Below are 25185 nucleotides of genomic sequence, written 5' to 3' on the forward strand. Positions count from 1 at the left end.
ATTTTCGATTCTATTCTCGATGCAGCCATCGATCAATTGCGTTTCGCACGATTTACCGCAAAACGGAATAAATAGCACTTGAAGTACCGACAGAGACGCACGCACGTGTGTGTGTGTCCGTCCATCGATCTGTCGTAGATAGCGAACGTCGATCGTATCTACCATTCACTGCGTTCGTCTTTGTTCCACGATGACAACGGCGACTAATGGATCGTCGACGCGTTTATCGATGGGACGCGCGAGTTCCTCCTCGCTCTCCTGTCCGGTTGTGCTCGCGCGCTCCACGGACAGGACCGAATTCTCGGTGTCTAGCTTGGCCTCTGGCGTCGTTGCTGCTCCCGTTGCTGCCGGTTCCTCTTGCAACGAACGATTTCCCGGCCGACCGTTCACCAGGAATCTCAATGGCACCGACTCCGACTTGTCCACGCTCTCCTTCTTGATAAACGCGTCGTCGTCGTTCTCGCGCGGAAACAACGACTGCGAGGACAACGATGGCGAGGAGGATGGTGGTGAAGACGAAGATGGCGACGAGGACACCGACCTTGGCAACGTTGGACAGGACCAGAGCTTGAAGTCGGCCCCGAACAGCTCTCCCTCCTCGATCGTTTGCGGCAAGTGAATGTTGAGAGTCTCCGGCAAGAAGATGGACGTGAGGGCACCAGCGACGCTCAGTGTGCCCATTATGATCAGCGGCAGGACCCTCGAGTACACCGCCAGATGAACGATGTACGGGAATGCGAGCAACCCGATACCAGCGATGAACGAGGCGATGCCCATTGCCTGCGATCTCAACACCGTTGGCAACAGCTCGCCGACGAACACGTAGAAAACTGCGAACGACGCGGCGATGCCGAACTTGCCGATCATCGCCAGTGACACTGTCACCCATACGGCGTCTGCTGCGACACACGCGCGTCACGTGTTAATTGCCAGAGCGAGGAGAGACAGTGAGGCTGGTACGTACCTTCGGGAACGAACATGCAAGAGACGCAAGCGACACCACCGAGTAGCATCGTCAGGCAGAGCACCCATCTTCTACCCAGCCGATCCATCGCGTACCACGTTATCACGTACGAGGGTATCTCCACCAGTCCGCCTGCAACAATTGCAACATTATGCCGATTATGATCGAAGAAACAGACAGAGATCGCGCGCGTCTCCGTTGCGTCTCGGGTTGCGACGTGCATGCAAAATGCGTGTTTACGCGAGAGACACGATCGACGGGCCAAGGTTGACTGGTAACGAGGGGAAATGTCGTGGTTTTACCAATGAAGAAGGCTAGGTAATCGGAGACACCGAGATTCGTCGCGTTGTACGACAGCCCGTTGTAGACGACCGCGTTCGCCACCCAGTCGAACGCCAAGATGAAGAACTTCTTCCTGATGTTCGGGTTCCTGATCAGGTCCATCGGCGTGGCCGCCGGTGGTGGCGATCGGTCCTCGGCCTCGTTCGACTCCGGGTTCTCGCCCGAGTTCGTCCCGTTGCACGACACACCCTGCCTCCGCAGTATCTCCACCTGAAACAACGATACATACAATGAAATTTGTCTTCTTTCGCCTGTTGGACGATTGGATTCTGACGCCAAACGACAATTAATAACGAGATGTACGATTATAGTACATTTTCAAATTGACAATTTCTGTTTCTGACTTCTAAGGGCAGAAAATTTTACTCTTCTTCCTCCATACATTCCTCCTCCAAATTTCAGAATTTACTATGAATTGAAATCAACGTTTAAATTAAAATTGTTATGTCCTTATTTTATTGTTGTTATTAAATTAAATTAATAATGTTTTTACTTTGTGTATTAAGTGCGCAAATATTTAGACAATTCTGAATTACTGAATTAAAATTTGATCTTAACGTACACAGTTAGATAGATACTTGGGTACTTACGTAAAAAAGACAAATAACAATAATTAGGCGGCAGAGTGTTCTATTTGTTGTTGAAATTTTAAAATAACTGTTAAATATTTCTTGTTACACTGAGTAGGTTTTATCAGTCACTTATTATAGACGAATACGAAACTTGAAAATCGTAACAAAACGTAAGAAAAATATCAAACTTTTTAATAGAGTTGTACCAAGTGTCCAATCATTTGTGCATGGTCTAATTATTTATATACATATAAATATATATTTAATATAAATAATATATATATATATATATATATCTTATAACAATATATCCTATAAGAACGAATTAATTACATTACAGAACACTTTACTGCGGTTTCAAAATCCAAAAAGGACCAAAAACAGATGACAGATGATTTTTTTCCTTCGCGCAAGTTCGTTACCTCCATTTTGCGCAGAAAGTTATTCGGCACCGTTCTACCGTTGATCTTAGCCATTCGTTGAACGATCACCTCCGCCTCGTCTATCCTGTTCTTACTGAGCAGCCATCGCGGCGACTCGGGAATGATCCAGTAGTAACTGAAGAGAAGAACGAATGGAACCGAGGTGGCCAACGAAAGGGTGAACCAATGCCTGAGCAAGTAACCCTGTGGAAAAGAGAAGGAACACAAACTGGTTTGAACAAATTCGAACATGATCACAGAATTTCGTGTAACTCTGTCGAGTATTTCTTTTTTTTTTTTGTTTCGTTATTTAACGTCGCATCAACCACTTTGCGGGTTATTAGCGACTCTTGTATAGTTTTAGATATTGTAGAAGGTTCTTGGTTGTGTTGTTATCCATTAGGTTTTGTCTTTCAGAGTGGATTTTACGTTGTACTCTAGGAGTTTTACGGTGTATTTTCTACAGTCCAAGACATCATCACAGTGTTAGTGGCACTTTGCATAGTTCACAGTTTGGAGGTTCTCTTTTGTAGAGGTGTTGATGGGTGAGTTTCGTGTGTCCTATTATTTCTACGTTGTTCATTGTACATTATTTCTTACCAGCACGGCTAGAAGAGACATCGCCGACGCGAAGAACATGCAAATAACCATTCCGGCGAACGTTCTGTACCTCGGGCCCATTAACTCCAGAGCTGAAAGCAAAAGAACGGTGGAAAGAACTGGCTCTGTGAGCGAGAAGCTCGGCGAGTGCACCGTACCTAGTATGAAGGGGATCTGATAAATGGCTGGAAAGGAGAGGCCGTTCACGGTCCTCAGCGCCGTATAGATGACGTAGTTGGGGCTGAAGCTGGTGGCGATGGAGAATATCACCTCGAGGAAGAGTATGGCGAAGAACGCCGTCCTCCTGCCCCATTTGTCCGCGATCCAGCCGAACACCACGTTCCCAAACAGGCTGCCGACGTAGAAGAAGGTCGTAGATGTGGAAGGCCACCAGCTGTTGTCGCATACCAAGTCTAGCTATGTGGATGCAGTCGGCGATTAAAACGCGAGTTCTCTGCCGCCGTCTCGTTACCGAAAGGGAGATTTGTTGCGAGAAGGAGGCAGTTGCATTTCTTTTTATACATTTTGGACACGTTGAACGTGTATACCATCTCATTGAAAGAAATGTTTGACGTTTCTTGCTAACGTTGAGAAAGAAGATGATAGCTTATTGATACTCTAATACTCTAATACTAGTTTATTATTAATTAAATTAATACGATGATATTAATTTATCAATGTATTATTATAATTAGACTGTATTGTTATAATTTTTATGATCGGAACTAAAGAGATAGAATCCAAATAGAAATTTGTTGAAATCTTATTACATTGTTGTTGTGCGTTTTCACAACCTCCTAAACGAAGTCTAATATTACAATATTAACCATTATAAATTTTTATCGTAATAATTATAATAATACATATTATTATATTTAATATATCAATATTGTTATATATATATCAATATTGTTATTATTAATAATAATATCAATATTATTATTAATATATATATATATTATCAATATTGTTATTAATATTAATTCAACAATATTATATTAAGTTTGATAACAAAAAATCACCTAATTCTGGGTCCTCCAATTTTGGAATTGAATTTATTTAATATCAAATGACAGCGTTATAACGGGACGTTGATTACAATAAATTTTCAAGTTGAGTCGACAATTAGTTCTGAGACATAAGGGGCCAAAGAAGTTCAAATTTATTAACTCTTTAGGGAATGGTAATATGAAAAGTATCCTTTTTGGTGTTTGAAAATGCACGTGCGAAACGTTATCTACATCTTTAAATCGTGACAATTCTGCGTTTCGAGCAATTGAAATAAAACTAAAGCCAACCTTTAGATTCGTCAAGTGATTTAAAAAAACTATTCTCAGAAGTTCTACTTGAAAGATGACGAATCTGAAGAGAGATTGTCCAAATTGAAAATATTCTACTTAACATGACATCAACGCTCCCCACCAAAACCGTCTTCTCTTGCTCGACGCAGTACCGAGTGCAGAGTTTTTATCATCTTTATCTCTCTTCCTTATCAAATTTCAAAAATATTTTACGTTTCCCAGAATACCTCGCCATATTTTTGGCGGAGTTTTTTTTTCTTTATCAAACATAAAACGAAGAAAATGATGAAATTCAAATTCAAAGTGATTCACCACTAATTATTAATAGCATTAATATTACTAATTTAAATAGTGATTCACCAATTACTAATATTACTAACAGCGTAATACGAATAGTATGCATTTCGGTTTCGTTTCGCGTGAGACCTTTTTTCATGCGACTTTTCTTTGTTCACAATTACACGTTTTCTTTTGCAACAGTTGTTTTATTCACAGTTGCGCGATTTTTTTGCGCGTCTTTTTCCAGAAGACGGCACAATTCTAATAAAATACGCATCAATTAATTTGCAGGAAACGATAACGCAGAGGTGATGACAACGATGATGAATGTTAATCTTCTTCATTTCCCTCAACATTCTTTAACACGAAACGTAGGTGTACAGTACACATTTAAAAGAACCGTTAGAAGAAATATTATACCACGAATTTTTGAAAATTTCAGATTCAGATTCGTTGTTAACAGTCAGCAAAATCATTGGAACTAACTTTTTATATTAACAAACGGAGAGGTCCGCGTACCGACGTTGAAAGCTCGCTGCAATTGACGTTCCAAAATGAGCTTTCATTTCCTGCCAAATTCAGTCCACGATCAAACGTAGCATTTGAAATGAAAGATAAACATTTCCTACACAATATCGCATAGTTCAGCTTAAGATTATTTACTTTCTTGTTGAATTGAAATATTGTTTGAAGTGGTTACTTGATTTTACCAACGTATTCGCTGTGTGCAATAGAATTTTGCCGGGGGACAAATAGTTTATACAATTGAAGTTCATATAACAGAAATCCGCTGATTCCCTCTTCTGCCAATATAATTTTTCGTTCGTGCAAATAGGAGTTTCAGTTGAAATAAGTGGATTCAACTAACAAGAGCCATTTAATCGGACACTGACTAAAATTTAGTTCAAATAAATGGAGTTGGTATAAACGGAGTTCTATACGGATATGTTATATTATATTATATATTAAATATTTAATATAATATTATATTATATTATATTGTTATATTATTTAATGTATAATATCTATTTATTATTATTTGCATGCAACGAAATGTATAATGAAACAGTTGCAGTATTTGGAAAACTAGGACACATTTTTAACAATCACATACAATATGTACAATAATATGTGGAGATTGTTTTATAAATATAATATATTAATTCTTTCATTCATCATTGTGATTTTACTAGAGAAATTGTTTAGTTTCGCAGAACTAGTTGTGAGACGTGTAAATTATTAAAGACAAATACACGAAATGTTAATTAAAATATTTAAAGTATTTCGTCTTTTTCACAGCTGTTTCTCTCTTGAAATTTCATTCACGAGATTCACGTGTTTCAAATAAATATTTTCACTGTTACAGAGTGTCTCATCGCGAACACCTGCCGAAATATTGACGATATTTAACGAACGTTTACAATACAAATAACACTCGCATTTTACGATATTTTACGATACGCCAGACAAATCTCAAGATCTGTTCCCTCTCGGAACAAGGCGAATTTACAATTTCATTCTATATGTTTTCATATCGTCAGTAACGTTCAAAAATATTCAAGTGGATCGACTTGGACAATGCAACTTGCATCGCTGCAAAACAAGATAAATTTATTAATAAAAGGTATTGCAGTTATTACTCCCGATATTTTTAAATTTCGAATATGCCCCTGATATTTATTTCTTCTTTGTCAAAAATGCAACTGCCTCTCTTCGATTCAAAAACAGGAGGGGGGCAAAAGTGTGCGAGGCGAATCGATCGATCTCGATCACTAGGCATCCACGCGTACGAGTTCTCCCGGATCTTGGGATTCGTACCTACGTTTGCAACAATGCACAGGAGCAGGAGGGAAGGGGACACGTAGCCGCGTGTCCCTCCTCTTTGACAAACAAATTGCGCTCACGTACTCGAGCGCGCGATTGCGACGCGATTGCGTTAACGCGTCTCAGCTGCTCGACGATATTCCCAGCATACATAACGCGTCACGGAAACCTGCGCTTCGATTCCTCGAAACTCCTCCAACGATTTTCCATCGGGGCGTCGCGAGGAACAGGCGCCCCCCCTTGTTATTACCGCATTGTCGGCGCGCGACAAAGCAGCCGCCGACGCACGTGCAAACAAACGTTAAACGATCGAACAGAGACGTGTGGAAACGAGAGACGATCGTCATCGATCGTGGTCGATCAGCCTCGGCAAATAAAATCGGCCGGCGACGGTCGGTGGCGGTTAAATAGGTTCAACACGAACTTTGATTCAAGCAAATTGCCACTCACGGACTTTTTGATGTCTGCGTGAAACGCAAAAGGTAAATTGCATGGAAATGCGCGGGAGCGCTCTCCGACAGCACGGACACCGAGTCGGCGTCCGAGTTATTGTCAAGGGCAGCGTGTATGTACACACGCGCGCGGTAGGACGGTTTAACGACGCGTGCGCTCGCGTGCGCGTTTCATCTCTCACCCTGACACACTTCGAAAACGATCCGGTTCGCGTTGCTTGTTTTTCGTCCTCCGACGTTCGTTCCCGCCAATCTAGCCCCCTCCCTCCCCCGCGACTTGCCACCAGAGGGAGAAGGGCGGGGAGGCGACGAAAGCTCGTCTTTCCACTCTTTCCGGCCTGGGTACATACATCCAAACGCGCGGTTTCGTTCCGTTTGATTTAGGCTCACGCGTGGCGTCGCGAATTTCGGGGCGGGTAGCGCGCGATCTTGGACGCACACCGGCTGCCCCGTTCGCGTCCGACGACGGAAAGGGTCATCGCGCGCGCGGACCGTTGCGAAAGTTGCCGAGGCGGAACGGAAGGACAGGATTTGCCTCGATCGCTCTCTGTGCGTCATACGTCTGCGTAAATCCGGAGCGTGTAAATACGCGGGCGGGCGGGCGGGCACGCACACCCTCCACTCGCCGGAGCAATACGCTCGGAACACGGGCGGGCACGAGGAGGGAAACACGAGGGGGCTCGAGTAGGCCACGGAATCGCGGAGCAGGAGGAAGGGGGAACGGGAAGGGAGCAGATGGGGAAAAGAGGGAAACACAAGATTCGACGAGAAGATATTTCATCACGTCGATTCCTCTTTCATCGATTTCGAACGTTGTCGAAACGGAACGGGTGGCGGTGGCGCGCTGGGGGCGTACTCACTCCGACCGGAAGTGACGCATACCGGACAACCGAATTCGATCGTTTCGATCAATCGTTGTTTACGTCACGAAACGAAAAACGCGGACGCTGAAGCTCTCTCTTTCTCTCTCTCTCTCTCTCTCTCCCTCCCCCCTCTCTCTCTCTGTCTATCTTTCTCTATCTGTCTCTTCCTCTCATCGCCTCTCCGATACCCTCGGGCAGAAGCGGTGCCGGCAGTTCGTACGAGGCATTTGATGCGACAGATCGCATGACCGGATGCGGGGGTAGGTAAATTGGTCGGCAATTGACGATGTCACCGGAGAGTCGCAAGCTATCGGTCGATTGCTTCGGCCGCTCCTTCACCCCTCCCCCCTCCCCCTCCCACCATCCCCCTTCGGGTTTACCTGGCCGACCGCGAGGAAGCTCGTCTTCGAGACCTCAACTACAGAGGAACGCGCCCGAGCAATCCGCACGGCGCTATCGTCCACTCACGCACGCATAAACGCAGCCTCTTTTCGAGATAGATAGATAGATAGATAGATACATAGATAGATAGAAGATGGACGAATAGATGGATAGATAAACAGAGAGAAAGAGAGAGAACCATGAACCGAGAACCTCGCACCTAGATCCTCGACCCCGTGTGTGTATTACGATCTCGTTACGTGCCGCGACTAGCACGGTTCACCAGCTAGTTGTCTAATTGCGACAATTTAATAACGCGTTAATGGACCGCTCACGAACGAGACCACCGCGTGACGAGGCCGCTCGCGCGTCTCTCTCCTCGCCGTTGTTTTTCAGAAAAAACGCGACGCAAAATTTCCTCTCCATCTCTGCTTCCACGAACGCGCCGCTTGCATCTATCGGGTGTCGTTCTTCCGGCTGTGAGATCGGTTCTAAGCGCATTCGGCTTCGACTAATCGTCGAGAGAGAATACGGAGAAATCGGTGCGAGTCATCGTCGGATTCCGGCCCTCGAGCTTTCACGGAAAAGGGAATTACCGAGCGGAAAGAGGAGCTTAACGAGCTTTACCAAGGATCGACCTGTCAGACGATCGATCGACCGGCCGCTCGAGTTGAACTCGTCGAGCCGCGTGGATGGACGACGAGACAAAGGCCAAGGCGAATTGCCCCGCGAAACTCGACACTCGGCTGGCTACCAGAAATTCCTTCGAACAGACCGATTAACGCGGTTAGGAGAATTATGTAAACGAACGCGCGGACAACGAGACTGCCACTTCTCTGTCGATGTACCGAATCACGACCATTGAGAAACAAAGAAAAAGAAAAGAGTGAAAGTCGAGTTTACCTCGGTGACCAGGGTACTGTCGTAGTCTCGGTTGTCGTAGATCCATCCGTGTCGACACTTGGTCACAGGCCAGTCCGGGTTACCGACCGGCGGCGGTGGCAATCCGCTCCTCGATCTCGTCCGCTTCGCCTCGCCATCTTCCTCCGTCGCGTTCTCGAGGACAGCGTTCTCCAGCCACGACTCCACGATCGCCGTGTAGTTCACGTCGTACATCTTGCACTTGGAGTACTTCTTCACCTTGCCATCCGACTTCTCGACGTAGGGCAACGAGAGCGCCTTCCTCTCCTCCAACGTCATCAGATCAGTCAGATTGTCCAATTCCGGAATCCTGCACCAATGCTCCGGTGACGCGCTCACGAACACCTGCGTGTGGCGAACAAAACACACGACGACGGTTTAAAGCTGCGTGGAAAAATCGATGGAAAAACCACATAACGAGAAATCATGTATCAACGGACGGGGACTCACTTGGGAAAACGCGAGGAAAGCCGCGGGAAGAGTGGCCGATATGCAGAGGAGATAGTACATGATGTTCTGATATTTGCCCTTCTCGCCCACGTGCACCAACACCTCGTCGAAGTCGATCGAGCTCATGTTTCCGACGCTGTCGTTTCACCAGCGCGTTTCACGAGCAGCAACGACCACCACGACGACGACACCTTCGTTACGTCGATGATCCTCGGCGATTCGACGGTCACGCGAAGACGACGGCGACGGCGACGACGACGACGATGATGATGATGCTGGCTCGAGTCACGCGGCATGACCGCCGCTACGCGTTTTCGAGGGCATGCACCAGCGGGGGCGACCACCACCTCCTGGTGTTATCCTCTCCTCGCGGAATCGCGCTTCACCGAAACGTTTTCGTCCCTGTTGCTGCTTCACCAGCCTCGCTTCTCTCGCGATCATTCGACAACCACGATCACGACCGCGATCACGACCACGATCCAGCGTCGCTTCGCGTCGCGCATCGCAAACCGCACGACCTACGAAACTACGCAATCTCTTCTGTGCGCGAGAAACACGCGGTCAGCAACGATCGGTACCGATTCGCGGATGAGTGTCGTCGCGATTGTCCTCCGTTTGAATCTACCATCTACGGTCGACTCTCTTTCTCTCTCTGTGTCCCGCTACCGAGGTAACGAGCGGCGCTACGAAACGCTTCTGCTGCTTCGAATTCGGGATCGCGTAAAGCGCGGCGAACGCACGTCTTCGCGCGTTCTTATACGTCGCGAGCATAGCGCCAGCCGCGATCAGCCATTGCCGGTGAACACCTCCTCTCTTCCGATCCTCCCGAACATCGTCGTCTTCGACGGCGTCCCTCCGCCTCACCGCTGGCTGCTGCTCATCCGTCGCCGATCCTACGGCCGAGTGAAATTTTTCCATCAACCATCGCGAGTTCCGTCTGCTTTCGATCGCGCGTATTTCTTTTTCTCTTTTCTTTTTCTTTTTTTTTTTTCTTTTTTTTCTGTTCAAAGCATTCTACGCACCCTTCCTCCTCGTCTCTGTCCTTGTCTCCGCGTCTTCTCCTTTCGTCTTCACTGCGGTACTTGTACTTTGCTCGATCTCCTCCCACCTGTCGCACAACATCGATTCGACGTTGGCTTATCTTCGAGTGGCGATAAAAATTTGCGGCAATTAAAGAAAGAAAGAAAGGAAAGAGGAAGAGTACGAGTTTGACGGGGTAACACGGCACGCGGCGACGATTTCGCAACGAGAACGGAATGCGAGCCTCGTTCCCTTGGTCGGTGAACGAACGTGTGCGCGTCGTTGCGACTCGCGACGCGTCGTGATTCGCTCTAAACGCGCGGCAAACCGCGAGGAAACGCTGGAAACTAACGAGAACGTCTCGGCAATTTGTCCGTCCACGCGACGGACGGTCGGGCTGGAAAGGTTGCAGAAACGAGAGATGCGAATCGTTCGGCGACCCGTTCCCCCGTCCTTGTTCTCGTCTCGTCTCGTCTCGTCTCGTCTCGTCTCACCTCGTCTCGTTTCGTCGCGCCGTTTCCTCTCGTTTATTCTCGTTTCGAGTTTATTTCAACGCGCGCATTCGTTCCTGTCGTCCCAATAAAAGAAAACGTGCGGCCCGATCGAACGCGCGAGACTTTGTCCTCGTGTGAAATGAACGTCGCGTCGTCCGGCCGTCAATTGAAATCGTCACGACATCCGCCGCAAACAGGCTAGCTGCCTGTTTCTGCCATTTCTCAACAAAAATCGTGTTATCGTAGCCGTCGATGGTACCTGCTCGCCGATTCTTCATCACCCGTTTAAAACCCGGATTCAGCTCCACGTGACGCACGCGGTCGCATCCTCGAGCTCGCTGCAATTGCGAGTGACGTCGCAAACAACGTCATCCCGCTTCGCACGCCGTCTCGTACCCGCTTGTGCTTACTTCCTCTTATTCGGGCCAACGCGCGTTTATCGTTCTTCGTTTCCTCCCCTTTGGCTTTTCGCCTTTTTTTTCACGCTTCTCGTCGCCTTTCGTCGCCGATCTTCTCTTTTTCTTTCTTTTTTTTTTTTCTTTCTCCGTCTTCCTCTTTCGTTTCGTTTTTTTTTTTTTCCTTTTTCCTTTTCTTTCTTAATTTACTTTCAGCCGTTTGCGCACGAATCAGATTTTTATCTCTCACGGTTTCGTTCGGTCCCGTTCGGTTACGCAATCCGACAACGCGAACCGCCTGTTTCTCGTTTTGCGCGCCTTTTTATTCCCCGTCTGTCAACCGCAGTTGCTTATCTCCGCGTTCCCTATTCTTCCTCAACTTCGTTCCCGTTGTCGCCTCGCGCAGATTTCTATAGACAGACGACAATCTGCAAACAGCTTGTTTTCGCGACGATCGACTGCAATAATTTTATGCAAATATCAAGATAACGTAAACCGACGACGGCTTTGCGCAGCTCTTGCTACCGGTGTTCGTTAAACAACGTAATTTATGGCTCGGTCGCGGCTGAAGTTCCCGTCGAAATTTTTCCATTTCATCACAGCGACGTCGCGTGCGTTTCTTATTCTTCTCGAACGCGTTCACGTCCTCGCGAATACGCCGCGCGGCTGTCGCCCTCCCCCGTCCTATCGCGGCCGATTTCCAATTTCTCTTTCAGCCGTCAACGCGATAAAAATCCAATCGTTCGCGACCGATACTAGCTCGTTTCTCCCCCAACTTCGCTACAAGTCGTTTCGTTCTATCGCATCGTCTATTGTGTTTTCATTTTGTTTTAAACTTTACTCCCTCTCCCTCCCTCTCTCTCTCTCTCTCTCTCTCTCTCTATTTCTCTCTCTTTCTCGTTTTCTCGCATGAACAGATATTTTTCGCGATTGCCATTCGGCTCCTTTTTCGCTGCAACGTAAAAAGGTCTTTCGTTAGAAGTCTTACCGATCGAAAAGGGAGGCAGGCACGATCCTTCTGAAATTTTCTCGATGAGTCACACTAATCCGACGAGTCAACGAAAGATACGTACGTTCGCTCAGCGTCGTTATTTACATTGCGGAAGCACCTTCTCGACACCCGCGTGCGTTATTCCTATATGTATACTGTGTAATAAGGAAACTTACTTTAATAGATTCGTTCACTACACACGGTTCATCACCCACGTCGTCCATCCGCGGTACATCGATATTCACTATCTTCGATTCTTAGAATCTCGACTCGGCTCGGCCGCTCCTTCTCATCCTCCCCAGAACGCGATCCTACATCGACAACGCGATACCTCGAATATCATCGTGTTCGTTTCATGGATTTTCACGTTTCGCGCGTCAATCTTCGATCAGCCCCCCCTTCGGCACTCCTCCTCCTTATCCAAACTTCTCTCGCGACCACGTTTGTTTCCCGCTTATCATCGTCTTTCTTTCTTTCTTTCCTCCCCTTTGACACTTTCGCTTCCTCTTTCCCTCTCGCTCCCTCTCTCAACCTCCCTCTCTCTCTTTTTCCTTTCCTCTCCTCCCCCTCCCTAGTTTGCAGTTTACTTGCTCTCCCTCGACACAGGATAGACCGACGACGGCGGTGGCTACCACTAGAAGGAGCAAGTAACCTCCATCGCGAACTGAAACTGAAGCAATCGTGGATACAAGGGGTCCGTCCACGGCATCCCATCCTCCTATCTATCGTTTCGAACGTCCCCCTTCGAACCCTCCTCTCGCGCTCATGCTCCGTCACCGTCCCCCTTGTTCCACGCTTCTTGGTCCTCACGTTCTCTCTCTCACTCTTTCTCTCTCTCTCTCTCTCTCTCTCTCTCTCTTGGTTTCTCTCGACGTAAACCATCCGTATGCGCTTCCCTCCACGATCCTCCGGGAGCCTCCTCCCCTCCCACGCCGCCTCGATAGCCACTCTCCTATCGCACTACACGCTCGGCTACTATCTCGACTATTAATATAAAAGAGGGTTCCTCGACACTCGCCGCCCGGTAATTGCACGGCGTGTACCACAAACCGGACCTCTATCGCTCACTCGAATTTACGCGTACACTCGCGCTAATTCTGTCCTCCTCTTTCTGCTCCGCCTATCCTCTTCGTCCGCCGCTTCTTTCGAACAGTCGCGCGTCTACCCCCTTTCCATATCCACCCTATCTTCACCTTCTGTCGTATTCGTCGAGTATCTACGAGTAACAGACAAATAAGTACTTAGTCACCTTTCTCTCGAGGCCGCTTTACCTTTAATCACTTTTCCCTGTTCGAGTCTGCGTTCGTCGACTTTGATTTCATCAGTTTCAATTGATTTCAAATGGTTTCGTCGTGATCGTTCCATCGACACAGTTACAGACGTTGCGATCTGTAACAGTTTTATTTGCCTATTTTTTTTTTCTTTTTTAGCTTCTTCATTCGTTGTGAAGACTCTTAGAAAATGAATATGTACATGTCATCGAGAAATAAGGAGAAGAACGCGTATTGTTCCTGTAAGGAAATTTCAATAATGCACACAAGGTATCCCGTCTAAGAGACGCGTTTCCATGGCGACGCAACATGGCGGACAGAAACACATGCACGTTGTAAATATTTTCCTACTGTGCGCCGACTATGCCAGATCGTTCGAGTCGAATTATTTTTAATTTTCGCGAAATCCAGTGAACAATAATAGAAAAATGTACAGAGGCGATCGAGTTTTAAATTGCAAAATTAAGAAACCAAGACACGTAAGAAGACTGAACTTTGGCCAATCGAACCGAACCTCAAATGTGATTAAGCAATTTCAGAATGATGTATGGCTAACTGACAAAAACCTGACAGACGCACCGTGTGCAGGAAAAAGCGAACCTAGTTACAAACAGAGCGAAATGTACGTCAATTATACAACAATCGAAACATCACATTGCTCACCCGTTTTCGGTACATCTGTTATAGTCTCTACAGAAACTTCGCCAATTTTAGGTAAGCAAATATCAAAGATGAAGCAAACGAAACGTGAAATTAACAAAGGAATGTTTTTTTTCTTAAAGGTACTGTGAAGCGTAAAAAGATATATGATATCAACAAAAAAGAAAACATCAAAAGAAATCTATTTGAATCTCTCTCAGATTCAGTTCCTCCTAATGTTTCTCCAATACTTGGAAGTTCATATTCTCATAAAGGAACTAAAAGAAAGTTTGGAAGAAACAAATCACACAGAAAAGTCTTAGATCATATTCAGAATATATATGCAGAAACTGATGCCAAATCTCCGTTAATTTGTACCAAAGTATATAATAGACCAAAGGTATCTCCTATTTTGAATAGAAACTTTCATTACAAACACAAGCGAAGGAAGCAAAAGGAGGAACAGAATACTTCAAATTTCCAAACAAATGCAACAAACTCTTGTGATTCGGTTAACAAAGAAATCTTTCAAAACAAACGGGGAATTTTATGCAATCAAAAGCAATATGCATCGACGACAGAATTAAAAGGTTGTTTTCAAAGTGATGTTTTAAAGCATGGGTTAGATTCGAGTATTTCAGACGATTCTGTAACGTCGCAGTCATTAATGACCACAATAAAACAAGATATTGAGGGTAGTCCTAAAGACATGAAAATTGAAATTGAATCCAGTAACGAAGATTGCGATAGCGATAAAAATAATATAAGCAACGATACCGACAAAGACTCCATTGTTTCTAATTCTATAGAAGAAGACGCGGATACACAATATGTAGAGCCTGTTACTGGAAATCACAAACAAGATCAAATATCTTCCTTTCATAAATTTACATCGTTGTACTTGCCATTGTGTAACAGAGATTTGGATGACACACACTATTCAGAGCCAGAACAAGTTCAATGTATGCTTTCCAACGTACGACGTTCTTCTCAAAAGATTTCTCAAACTTCCTCGCATCGGGATACAGATACGAAGTCGTCAACCCAAAGTAAAATTATTATTAATGCGGAAATACCACCGGAAAAGACGCATGTAAATGAGTCCATGATGCAATTAACTATTTTAGATTCTGTGAAAAAAAGAAGAAAACCAAAGCGGTAACTTTGTTAAATATTGATTGTTACAAGTGTAATTTGCTGTTGCAAATTCACTGTTCACGAAATTTACTGTTTCTTTATCTTACGTTGTAGGGGCAGTTTGGTGGAGAAACTGCAGTTAACAATTAATAGCCAAGTATCGTTTATACGTATATGGAGACATCGATTGAAACAAGCGATAAAACAAAACGTTTCTATGCCATCCGTTACCGTGTTTGTACGAACATGTGTAACACGCTTCAGCAGACAGTTCTTGGAAGGAGTCGTTATCGAGGATCCATTTAATTTGCTATTGCACGGATCAGAAAGCAATGTTGTCAAACCTATAAGCATCATGACGATTCCCGATATTGCAGGTAAAATTGAAATGACATCCAAAGGTCTAGTACAGATCTTCCCACCGTGGGAAACTCTAGACGACGAAAAATCAACATTGAATGTAACGTACATACGTGTTATGCTTGATTACAAAACAGACGGTCGACTATATAAAGAAGATTTACATCAGCCTAAAATGTTGTTTGTTAAAGACTTTCACTGCCGGTGTATTGATAAGAACACAATGTTTTCGGATTGCAGAGATCGGCTTAACAAACCAAACGTTATCGAAAAGCTATTTACCGATTGAAAGGACAAACAGACATATTCGTCGACCAGATGTTATATATGTATAATATTATATATTTTCGTTGCAAAACATGTCGAACGCGACGTGATGTTTGTCAACATTGTTATTATAACTACTGTTGTTAATTTGTCTCGTTGATTTTTATTTTAATAGTGGAATTATGCAATTTGTTATCTATAATAAATTTGCTCTGGCAAATCGCTCGTCAAACGAAACTGGCATTTTTGTATGCGTTTACATTACCCTGTATATGGCTCATTGCGTGCATACGAGTAAAGCAATTCGAGTATGTCTATTAAAACGTAAATCGCTCGGTAGATGGCTGGTTTTCGTGAAGTGCACAACGCTTCGTTTCCTGGCGAAGCACGACGAGGTATAAAATAGATCCGATATTCAACGCAACGTGACCCATATTTTGGCGATTACTTTATCAGTTTTGTGTTACATTCGTATAATTTCTATTTAAATTAAAAATAAAATATCTTACAGAATTAATGTATAGAACATTAAGTATAGAAAAACTCTCTTATAATTATAAGTCAAGTGTAATACTATGCGACAATACTTTTTTACTCGTATTGTGATACAATTGATCTAAATAGTAATTCCGTGCAATAACTATCGCATTCTTGTTTTCCGAGTTTAATACTAATAAAAATGTGATTAAATAAACAACTGTTCGTTTTTTAAATTACTTAATGAATATGATCTCTCGCTTTTATTTGTAAAAGTTTAAGCTCGTTAAATAATAATTTTCTAAATGAAAGAACTTACTTCTATTATCCAAAAAATATATTGAAAATTGGAAACTGAAAATTAAAGAAAAAGTATCATTTTATTATTTGAAATTAATTATGTAACGTATTAAGTTTTCATGCACAATTTAGTTGAAAATTAATACTACATGTACAATCTTACGCTATATGTTTGTTCATCTCACAACTTTTTAACGATGTTTTAGTCTATTTTCACAAACAATTTTAGTCCAAAATTTAGTCTGCGAGAAATTAAATATTTTATCGAAATGAACAAAAATGTTTCCATCTATGGAACAGAATTTCCAAATTTTTATTTATCCGTAGTTCCAAATGGCAGTTGAAAAATGATTAGATGGCAGTACTATCTACAAAAAACCCTAGAGAAAAATAGATAGATATCAATAATTTTAGAATTTTACTTAACTATATTAAAAGGAAAAAGCTATCAAAATCCATAAAACAAGGCTAGAGCTCTTTCTGATACATCATAGAATGATTTCGGTTAATTACTAACTTCACGTTTCGATATTCAAAGTTTGACAATACTATGGATTTCAAAAATCATATTCTGGCGCATTCACTACTTGATCAATTTCTATCGAATAATTTTACTTGATGTAGTTCCCATACTCACCGTTGTTAAGTGTAGAGTGCGCTAAAAAACCAGTGATTTTTTTACTATGTCGGTATTTCAGGTTACGGGCCACGAAACCCCACGAAAGATGTTTAGTCAATTCATATACTTCGTCTTATCTACCTGGTCTATTCATGTACCTCGTCTATGATATTACCATTGATTAACTAATTAGTTAATGACTGAAACTTACGAACTATTCGTATAAACTATGGTTCATTCTCATTCTAAATTTTTATATAATACATAGAATTATAAATTTTTATATAATATATATTAATGATATATTTTACAAACTTTCACATGTGTAATATATATTAAATAATTGGAAGCATTGTTGAAAATCTTCTACCTCTCTAAATCGCAGAGGGCGTGAAAAACATTGGTTTTCCTTCAAGTCGGTATTTCAGAAACATGAAGTTCCATACAACATCTTATCTATACGATCGTTAGCCAATGCCGTAACATCGTTAATATTTCTTTTCTTTGTTTGTAGTGCTATCAACAATTTTCTGTCATCATTCTCTTGATTTCATGCAGTCCAAAGGAATACAAAACGAAAGTATCTAAAACGTAAGCATTTACGCTAATACTATTCTACCCTATATTTTTATATTTTCCTGCCTTTTATCATTTCGACATTTTATTTTGACATTTCATTTCTATCATAGTTGACCATTGATATGAGCATCTATTTAATAATTGTTTTGTATCTATTGTGTCACTTTACTTTGCCATGTCAAAGATTGATTTAATTGTAAACGATTAATTTAGACAACATAACCTAATTTAGACAACCTAACCCAAACCTAACCTAACTTAATCTAACAAAACTTCATACTTATCCAAACGCGCGTTGCTTTACTACAGGAATAATAATGTCGATATCTCAAGATCGGCCAGAACTTTACGAAGAAGTGAAGCTGTACAAGAATGCTCGAGAAAGAGAGAAACATGACAATCAAGCTGATTTGTATGCAGTTGTAAATACGTTGCAACACTTGGAGAAAGCTTACATTAGAGATTGCGTGACTCCGAAAGAGTACACAGCTGCCTGTAGTAAATTGTTAGTGCAATATAGAGCAGCTTTCAAACAGGTACCGTAGAGAAACTTATCTTGCCTTGTCTCACGTAGTTGAAGACTCTCATCTTTTGTTTTCAGGTGCAAAGCGATCAATTTCCTACAATAGATGCATTTGCCAGAGCGTTTCGATTAGACTGTCCAGCTGCGCTGGAGAGGATCAAGGAGGACAGACCGATTACCATAAAAGACGACAAAGGGAATACATCCAAATGTATCGCAGACATCGTTTCCTTGTTTATTACGCTAATGGATAAATTACGACTCGAGATCAAAGCGATGGATCAGTTACATCCTGATCTAAGAGACCTAGTGGACACCATGAATCGTTTGAGCATACTGCCGAGCGACTTCGATGGGAAAGAGAAAGTCGCAGAATGGTTGCAGACACTTAGCAGTATGTCCGCATCCGACGAATTGTCCGACACTCAAGTCAGGCAACTGATCTTCGATCTGGAAACATCTTACAACGCTTTCAACAAAATTCTTCACAATTCGTAATGTCAGTGACTTGTTTCACGCTGTATTGAAACACGATCTATATGATTGCTGGTTTTCTCGATGAGTCATGTGATTGTTCACCGTTGAGATTACACGAAGAGATATATCTATTTTCTACGCAATTCTTTGTGACGATGCCTATACGATAATATAATGATGATATAACGGCAAATGTAATATATAAATATATAAATCAATGTACATATGGTATTAATCGAAAAATAAAACTAATTATAGGTGCTTCTTATTACGTTGGGTATTGATTGTAGAAATTAATTCGCGATCCTCGCGGTCAATCAATTGTAATCCTATTTTTAGTTAAATTTTTCAGATTATTCTGAGAATGAAGGAATACAAAAGAAATTGAAGAGTTAACAAATGTTGTTAATTTAAAAACTTCATAAAACAGTAAACAATTGTAATATAAAGCGTTAATATAAATTAACACAAGATCCGCAAAATCAAAAAAGTCGGCTCAAACCTAGTTTATTATTTTTCAATCAATGATATATTACTTCAAAAATTGAGAAATTTTTACTCGAAGAATATACGAAGAAAAGCTTTGCAGCGTCTCTTTATTCCACTGAACGAAATTTGTTTTTAAGTGAAAATAATTGGAAAAGTAGACGCAGTTCACAGTGGATCCTCGTATTATTCATGAAGCAGTTTTAGCGACGCAACGAGGAGGAAATAATTGGGAGGGAAGACCGATTATCGTCGGGAATTGGTTCGTGGAACATTGTAGATTCACGCTTTGACGACCGCAGAAATTAATTTCCACGCGTTACTCGCTAATCTAATTCTCCGCGTGCCATTTGAATGGCCGACCCACCCCTAGTGTTTTTGTTGCCGCTTTCCGTTTCTTGAGCTTTCCAACAGGAATCTCATACGCGCGTTATTAAACCCCTTTGTTGTTTTCTATTTGATCTCTGAACTGTTTCATTAAACGTAAAAATGAAAGTTGCAAGAATGTCATTATCTTGCAGCACTTAACTCTGTACATCTACTATTCCAGCAACATATATTTTTCATATTTTTAATTATTATACACAGTAGAACATGAACTAACTGATATAGTTAATATCGAGCATCAGGCAAATTCATAATTGATCATCTTTTGTTATCCTTACTGATTATTCAAATAAGTAAGACAAGGAAGAAATTTATTGAGCCTCTATTATTATTTGAATTTCTTGTTCCTTATTGTAATTTTGCTACATCACTTATTAATTATACATGCAACGTAGAAAATATAAAATCACCATATGAAATTGCACAAATATACATGAGAATTTTACAGAATTTAGTCTATTTATTATTAATAAAAGAACTTGCGAATTTAATTACTTATTTTTTCATTATATGCGTTAATTTTTACCATTGTGTGAATTTTATATTAAGGGACAAACTAAAAATGAGAGACGATGAGGGTTGAACTATACAGGGTGTTACCTGTAACACGACACACAATTTTTTCATTCACTTGCAGCCATCTGACAAAAAATAGTTTAAAACAAAAGTTGAACGATACAGGGTGTCAATAAAAAAAATTACGTAAACTGTTTTCATAGCTAAATCAAGGTCACTTTGGATTAAACAAATAGGAATACATAATTTTTTTCCACCGTATCGTAGAGAACATCGTGACGTTAGATAAGGAAAGCAACAGTGTGCAAGGACCCTTCGATCTAATGAAAAAAAAATTGAACATTTTACACAAACGTTCTTCCAGGACAAAACACACATAGAATGAAAGCGGGTAGCCTAATTTTAAGGAGGCATATAAAAAAGTTCGCAAATTATTCCTATTAATTAGATTTTTTTCGTAATTAGTGCGACGTCACAAAATGGGCATGGTGGCGCCATCTAGCGGTGACTCACTGGTACTAATTATTTATGAAAATGCTTATTTCTGCATTTCACGGGTCAAATGAGGTATGACAAGAAAGCTAAGGGTCTAATTAGGGTAATACAATCGCCAAAGTTCATAATTCATTTCGCTAAGTTAGGTTTTCTCGCAAATGAAAATTTCTCTGTTTTACGGGGTAAGAATCACTAGCACCGCACGGTGGCGCCATCTACTGACAAATCGGTGGTACTAAAAACAGAATTTTCTACTTTTAATACCATCGAGTTATCAATAGATGGCGCCACCGTCGCCTCTAAACTGACAGGTGACAGTTTTCGACAAATTACGAGAAGAAATTAATTAAGAAAAATCATTTGCTTCCACGAGCATATATTTCAAAGATAATGCTATCAATTACGTTCGCAAATAAATCGGAAACTAATATTCACTATAATTTGCGAGAAATTATGTACTCACTACTGGCAGCACTACTAACGTAAATGAAATTGAAACTTTCTTTATATACGAAAATTATACTTAAACAAAACATACAACGCAAGCTAAGGGTCTCTGAAATCGAAGATGCAACCATAATAGTTCACAAATGATTATTCTTAATTAATTTCTTCTCGTAATTTGTCGAAAACTGTCACCTGTAAATGTTTAGAGGCGACGGTGGCGCCATCTATTGATAACTCGATGGTATTAAAAGTAGAAAATTCTGTTTTTAGTACCACCGATTTGTCAGTAGATGGCGCCACCGTGCGGTGCTAGTGATTCTTACCCCGTAAAACAGAGAAATTTTCATTTGCGAGAAAACCTAACTTAGCGAAATGAATTATGAACTTTGGCGATTGTATTACCCTAATTAGACCCTTAGCTTTCTTGTCATACCTCATTTGACCCGTGAAATGCAGAAATAAGCATTTTCATAAATAATTAGTACCAGTGAGTCACCGCTAGATGGCGCCACCATGCCCATTTTGTGACAGGTCGCACTAATTACGAAAAAAATTTAAATAAGAGGAATAATTTGCGAACTTTTTTATATGCCTCCTTAAAATTAGGCTATCCGCTTTCATTCTATGTGTGTTTTGTCCTGGATGAACGTTTGTGTAAAATGTTCAATTTTTTTTTCATTAGATCGAAGAGTGTCCTTCTCGCACACTGTTGCTTTCCTTGTCTAACGTCATTGGACTAGGAGGGCACTAGCGTGTGATAAGGACACATACAGACACATACAGGGTGTTACCTGTAACGCGACACACGATTTTTCGCCTACTTACAGCCATCTGACAAAAAAAAGTTTAGAACAAAAGTTGAACGGTACAGGGTGTGCAATAGGTGTCAATAAAAAATTTCGAAAATTCTTTTTTTTCATAGCTAAATCAAGGTCACTTTGGATTAAAGAAATAGGAACACACAATTTTTTTTCCACCGTATTGTAGGGAACATCGAGACGAATTCAAAACGTATGTTACATGATATTTTTATTAACATGTTACTCCATTTACAGAAAAAAAGATATGTACATTCAAAGCGGGAAAGATATGGCGTTGGAAAATGCAGTGAAAGTTGTAACAAGCGTTCCTTATTCTTGTAGTTAATGTCGTGTCGCAGGTTTCGACTTTATCCAATAGGTTGAACGCGACGCGATAATCCGCTTCTTGCCGCGCAGACAAATCGTCGATCACGTTGGTCGGCACCATAGGCCGCCGCTAATCCTTGGTCTGATCCGAGATTAAGTCGAACGCGTTCCTGCGTCGATGTTCTTGCGGCCAACGTTTGGAAATGACAGTCTCTCTTTTAAAAATTAGAAATCTGAAACGTATATCGAAGAATTAAGAATCTGTATTTTTAATACATATGTACATACGTGAATCCATTAAAAACTCATAACGCTGCGTCGACGCAATATGTCATCTGCAATTCTTTTAGATCAATTTGATATTGAAAGAAAATTCCAAAGATTAGGCTGAGCATTCTTTCATTCGTTGTGTCTTCATCTGGTATATTCTATAATTTTATAAAATTTCAAAGAACTTAATTATTTCTATTAATAGGATGTATTATTCTTTGTTCGTTAATAGGTTAAGAAATTAAACTCCACGAATGCATAATTTTATTTAGATACTTACATATATAGAGTTGCGAACTTGTTAATTTATACTGCATTATATGGCTCTAAAGATGAGATTTTTTACTTCTTTCTAAATGTTTCGATGTCAGCCATTGCGTTTGGGTCAGGCGGGCCCACTGATATACATAAATGCGTTTGATGCGCATGTGTCTAATACGCATGCGTATGCGCATGTGTCTAACACGCATGCGTCTAACATTTATAAAAATACTATTTCGTTTTTCCAAGAATCGTTTTAAATCCACTAATATGACAATTAACAAAAAAAGGGAGCTAAAAAACAAATTATAATATATCTTTCAGTTTAAAGATTCTTTCAAGTGAATAGTTTTTAATGCGACAGTAATTTTATCGACTTAACAAAACGTTGCTCTGTACGTAATTTTCAAATATTCATATCAGGGCCGCGAACATTTGAAAATCGCGTATAGAAAAGGGAATATGCTTTTCCATTATATCTGTATAAATTAATGTAATGTTGTTATAGAGTTGTTACGACAATAAGAATTTTATAAACTGCAGTCTCATAACTCACAATTAGAACAGTGGTGTAACTTTCATTATTGATTTTTCGAGGAAAACAAGTTTTTGTAGAATGTTTTTGAATGAATTGAACACGAGAGATATAATGTTACTAACATTCATTTTGTAATAAAAGTTACAACTATTTTACGAAGGCAATGGAAATGTAATCTTATTGATAATGATAAATTCTACTAATAAAAACAATAAAACTGAATGTTAATAGAGATACGTATGCACCGCTATTATTCCAAATGACACGAACATTGAACGTAAAAATCGCAAATTAGTGAGGACAGAACCAGACCAGAGAGGTAGACCGGATGTTTCGAATCGAGAGCCGTGAAGAAACGAAAGAAGATTGTTGTAAATTGTAAAGGTAAGAGAGGACGAGAGGGCGAGAGGCCTCGAGTTACCTCCTGCCGAGCAAACCAGAAGCCAGGAAAGTGGCGCAATGCCACAGTAGAAGAATCACCGTGGAGTTTCGTCTTTCACCGCAAAACCGAGCCAGGAAGAAGCAAAAGCCTGTGTTCTTGTTTGTTTTTAAAAATCGAAGCAGCGTTGCTTTCGTAACAAAACGCGTGCCCCGGTTGTACTTCTTCTCCTTTTCTCTCCTCTTATTGCCACTACTGGTTAGTGATGGGACCAAATGTGTACTTGGTATAATGGATACCATGTAAACTCAAGTTACGATAAAAGTACTGAAGAAACTAAAATCGTATATCTGACCTTTTACCATATTTCAATGTAATCATGATACCAATTCATTTACACATTAAATGTATACTTTCATTGATGTGATCGATAATCAATGTGTATAATAGATCATAGATTTTTATTTTAAACCCTGTATATTGAATTTTAAACCTAAAGAAATGGAATCTTAATACAAATTTCTTTCATCTACCAAGTATAGTAATAAACTGCTAAATTACTAATACTAATAAATTATTATTGGAATTTATAGTTTGGATATTTTGCAAAACCTGCAGTCAAATAATCCGAGTAATTTCACAAATGGACGCAATTGAACGTCACCTTTGACGAGTAGCAATCAAATCCTATGATGTGAACTTTTTATAGAAATTTTTGCTTGATCTCGCGAATACACGTCGCACCCATCACTACCACCAGCGCTGCTATTCCTTTTTCCCTTTATCTCGAGGACCAAAGTACGCATCGAAATAATAAAAAAACGGTCTGCTTTATCGTCGATTCGAGAGAAACGAAGCATCGCGTGCAAGTCCTCCACGCTGCGAACAATGAATTCTTCCATTGTTTCGTTCGATGTATCGTCTGCGGAAAAAAGTTTGCTAGTCAAAATGAAACAATGAGGGGTTGACGTGAATGAAGAGAGAACTCGCAAGGCAAAAGGTCTGCGATCGCTCGACCATCGAGCTAACCGAGTCGGTCGTTTCGATTATCGCGTAATTACATTACTTTTGGAGAAGTACAGCTTCGAAAAGTTAACTCTCGCGAGCAGCACCCGTGGCACGCTTAACCTGCCCGAATAGAAGGATGATCGATACCACGCGCCGTATGGCACGGAGTGACGTGGTGTGGCGGCAAGCAAAAGCGAAGTACAAGCAAATTCTCTCTCTTTCCCCTTAATCGATCGATTCAATGCAAGTAGATGCGTGAATGGATTTTTAGTAAGGCTCCCATTTCGCGCGAATGTAACACATGCTACAACTTTTCAAGCACTTCCGGTAAGTAATCTGACGAGAAAGTGT

At 41.4% G+C, this 25185-nt stretch overlaps 2 protein-coding genes and 2 long non-coding RNA genes across 13 annotated transcripts; 2 read left to right on the forward strand and 2 right to left on the reverse strand.

The window, feature by feature from the left end:
• Positions 1 to 34: 34 nt before the first annotated feature.
• On the reverse strand, positions 35 to 12670 carry LOC122528489 (organic cation transporter 1-like). 8 transcript variants are annotated; one of them, XM_043653690.1, is made up of 10 exons: positions 12448 to 12670; positions 10394 to 10479; positions 9372 to 10264; positions 8904 to 9266; positions 3059 to 3317; positions 2901 to 2992; positions 2301 to 2504; positions 1267 to 1516; positions 965 to 1096; positions 35 to 899 (listed from the first exon to the last, which is right to left on the reverse strand). In XM_043653690.1, the coding sequence occupies exons 3-10, from the start codon at positions 9495 to 9497 to the stop codon at positions 166 to 168; spliced, it is 2160 nt and encodes a 719-aa protein (XP_043509625.1). In that variant the 5' UTR covers positions 9498 to 10264; positions 10394 to 10479; positions 12448 to 12670; the 3' UTR covers positions 35 to 165. The 8 variants fall into 8 exon arrangements, with proteins under 8 accessions (XP_043509625.1, XP_043509618.1, XP_043509619.1 ...); XM_043653683.1 differs by having other exon boundaries at positions 10394 to 12232; XM_043653684.1 differs by having other exon boundaries at positions 10394 to 12232; positions 12354 to 12670.
• LOC122528523 lies at positions 3950 to 5089 on the forward strand. The gene is made up of 2 exons (XR_006306593.1): positions 3950 to 4851; positions 4923 to 5089. It is a non-coding gene; the product is annotated as an uncharacterized LOC122528523 (long non-coding RNA).
• A 579-nt stretch (positions 12671 to 13249) lies between the features above and the next one.
• Positions 13250 to 17063, reverse strand: LOC122528522. The gene is made up of 4 exons (XR_006306592.1): positions 16886 to 17063; positions 16742 to 16776; positions 13543 to 13660; positions 13250 to 13487 (listed from the first exon to the last, which is right to left on the reverse strand). It is a non-coding gene; the product is annotated as an uncharacterized LOC122528522 (long non-coding RNA).
• On the forward strand, positions 13828 to 19142 carry LOC122528511 (vacuolar protein sorting-associated protein 28 homolog). 3 transcript variants are annotated; one of them, XM_043653739.1, is made up of 5 exons: positions 13828 to 14256; positions 14325 to 15339; positions 15433 to 15695; positions 18230 to 18456; positions 18522 to 19142. In XM_043653739.1, the coding sequence occupies exons 1-5, from the start codon at positions 13971 to 13973 to the stop codon at positions 18939 to 18941; spliced, it is 2211 nt and encodes a 736-aa protein (XP_043509674.1). In that variant the 5' UTR covers positions 13828 to 13970; the 3' UTR covers positions 18942 to 19142. The 3 variants fall into 3 exon arrangements, with proteins under 3 accessions (XP_043509674.1, XP_043509673.1, XP_043509672.1); XM_043653738.1 differs by lacking the exons at positions 13828 to 14256; positions 14325 to 15339; positions 15433 to 15695 and adding an exon at positions 17773 to 17932; XM_043653737.1 differs by lacking the exons at positions 13828 to 14256; positions 14325 to 15339; positions 15433 to 15695 and adding an exon at positions 17782 to 17921.
• The last annotated feature ends 6043 nt before the right edge of the window (positions 19143 to 25185 follow it).

This window comes from Frieseomelitta varia, unplaced genomic scaffold (genome assembly GCF_011392965.1).
Source record: "Frieseomelitta varia isolate USP_RPSP 00005682 unplaced genomic scaffold, Fvar_1.2 scaffold_251, whole genome shotgun sequence".
Lineage (NCBI taxonomy): Eukaryota > Metazoa > Arthropoda > Insecta > Hymenoptera > Apidae > Frieseomelitta > Frieseomelitta varia.

Bases quoted from the DNA above. Each gene is read 5' to 3' on its own strand.
- LOC122528489 (XM_043653690.1), bottom strand. From the start codon at position 9,497: ATGAGCTCGATCGACTTCGACGAGGTGTTGGTGCACGTGGGCGAGAAG. The intron at 3,318-8,903 runs GTAAACTCGACT...GCATCCACATAG, and splicing joins ACAGTACCCTGGTCACCGAG to CTAGACTTGGTATGCGACAA. The intron at 1,517-2,300 runs GTAACGAACTTG...TCGTTGTTTCAG, and splicing joins ACTTTCTGCGCAAAATGGAG to GTGGAGATACTGCGGAGGCA.
- LOC122528511 (XM_043653739.1), top strand. From the start codon at position 13,971: ATGTACAGAGGCGATCGAGTTTTAAATTGCAAAATTAAGAAACCAAGA. The intron at 15,340-15,432 runs GTAACTTTGTTA...CTTACGTTGTAG, and splicing joins AAAAGAAGAAAACCAAAGCG to GGGCAGTTTGGTGGAGAAAC. The intron at 18,457-18,521 runs GTACCGTAGAGA...TTTTGTTTTCAG, and splicing joins ATAGAGCAGCTTTCAAACAG to GTGCAAAGCGATCAATTTCC.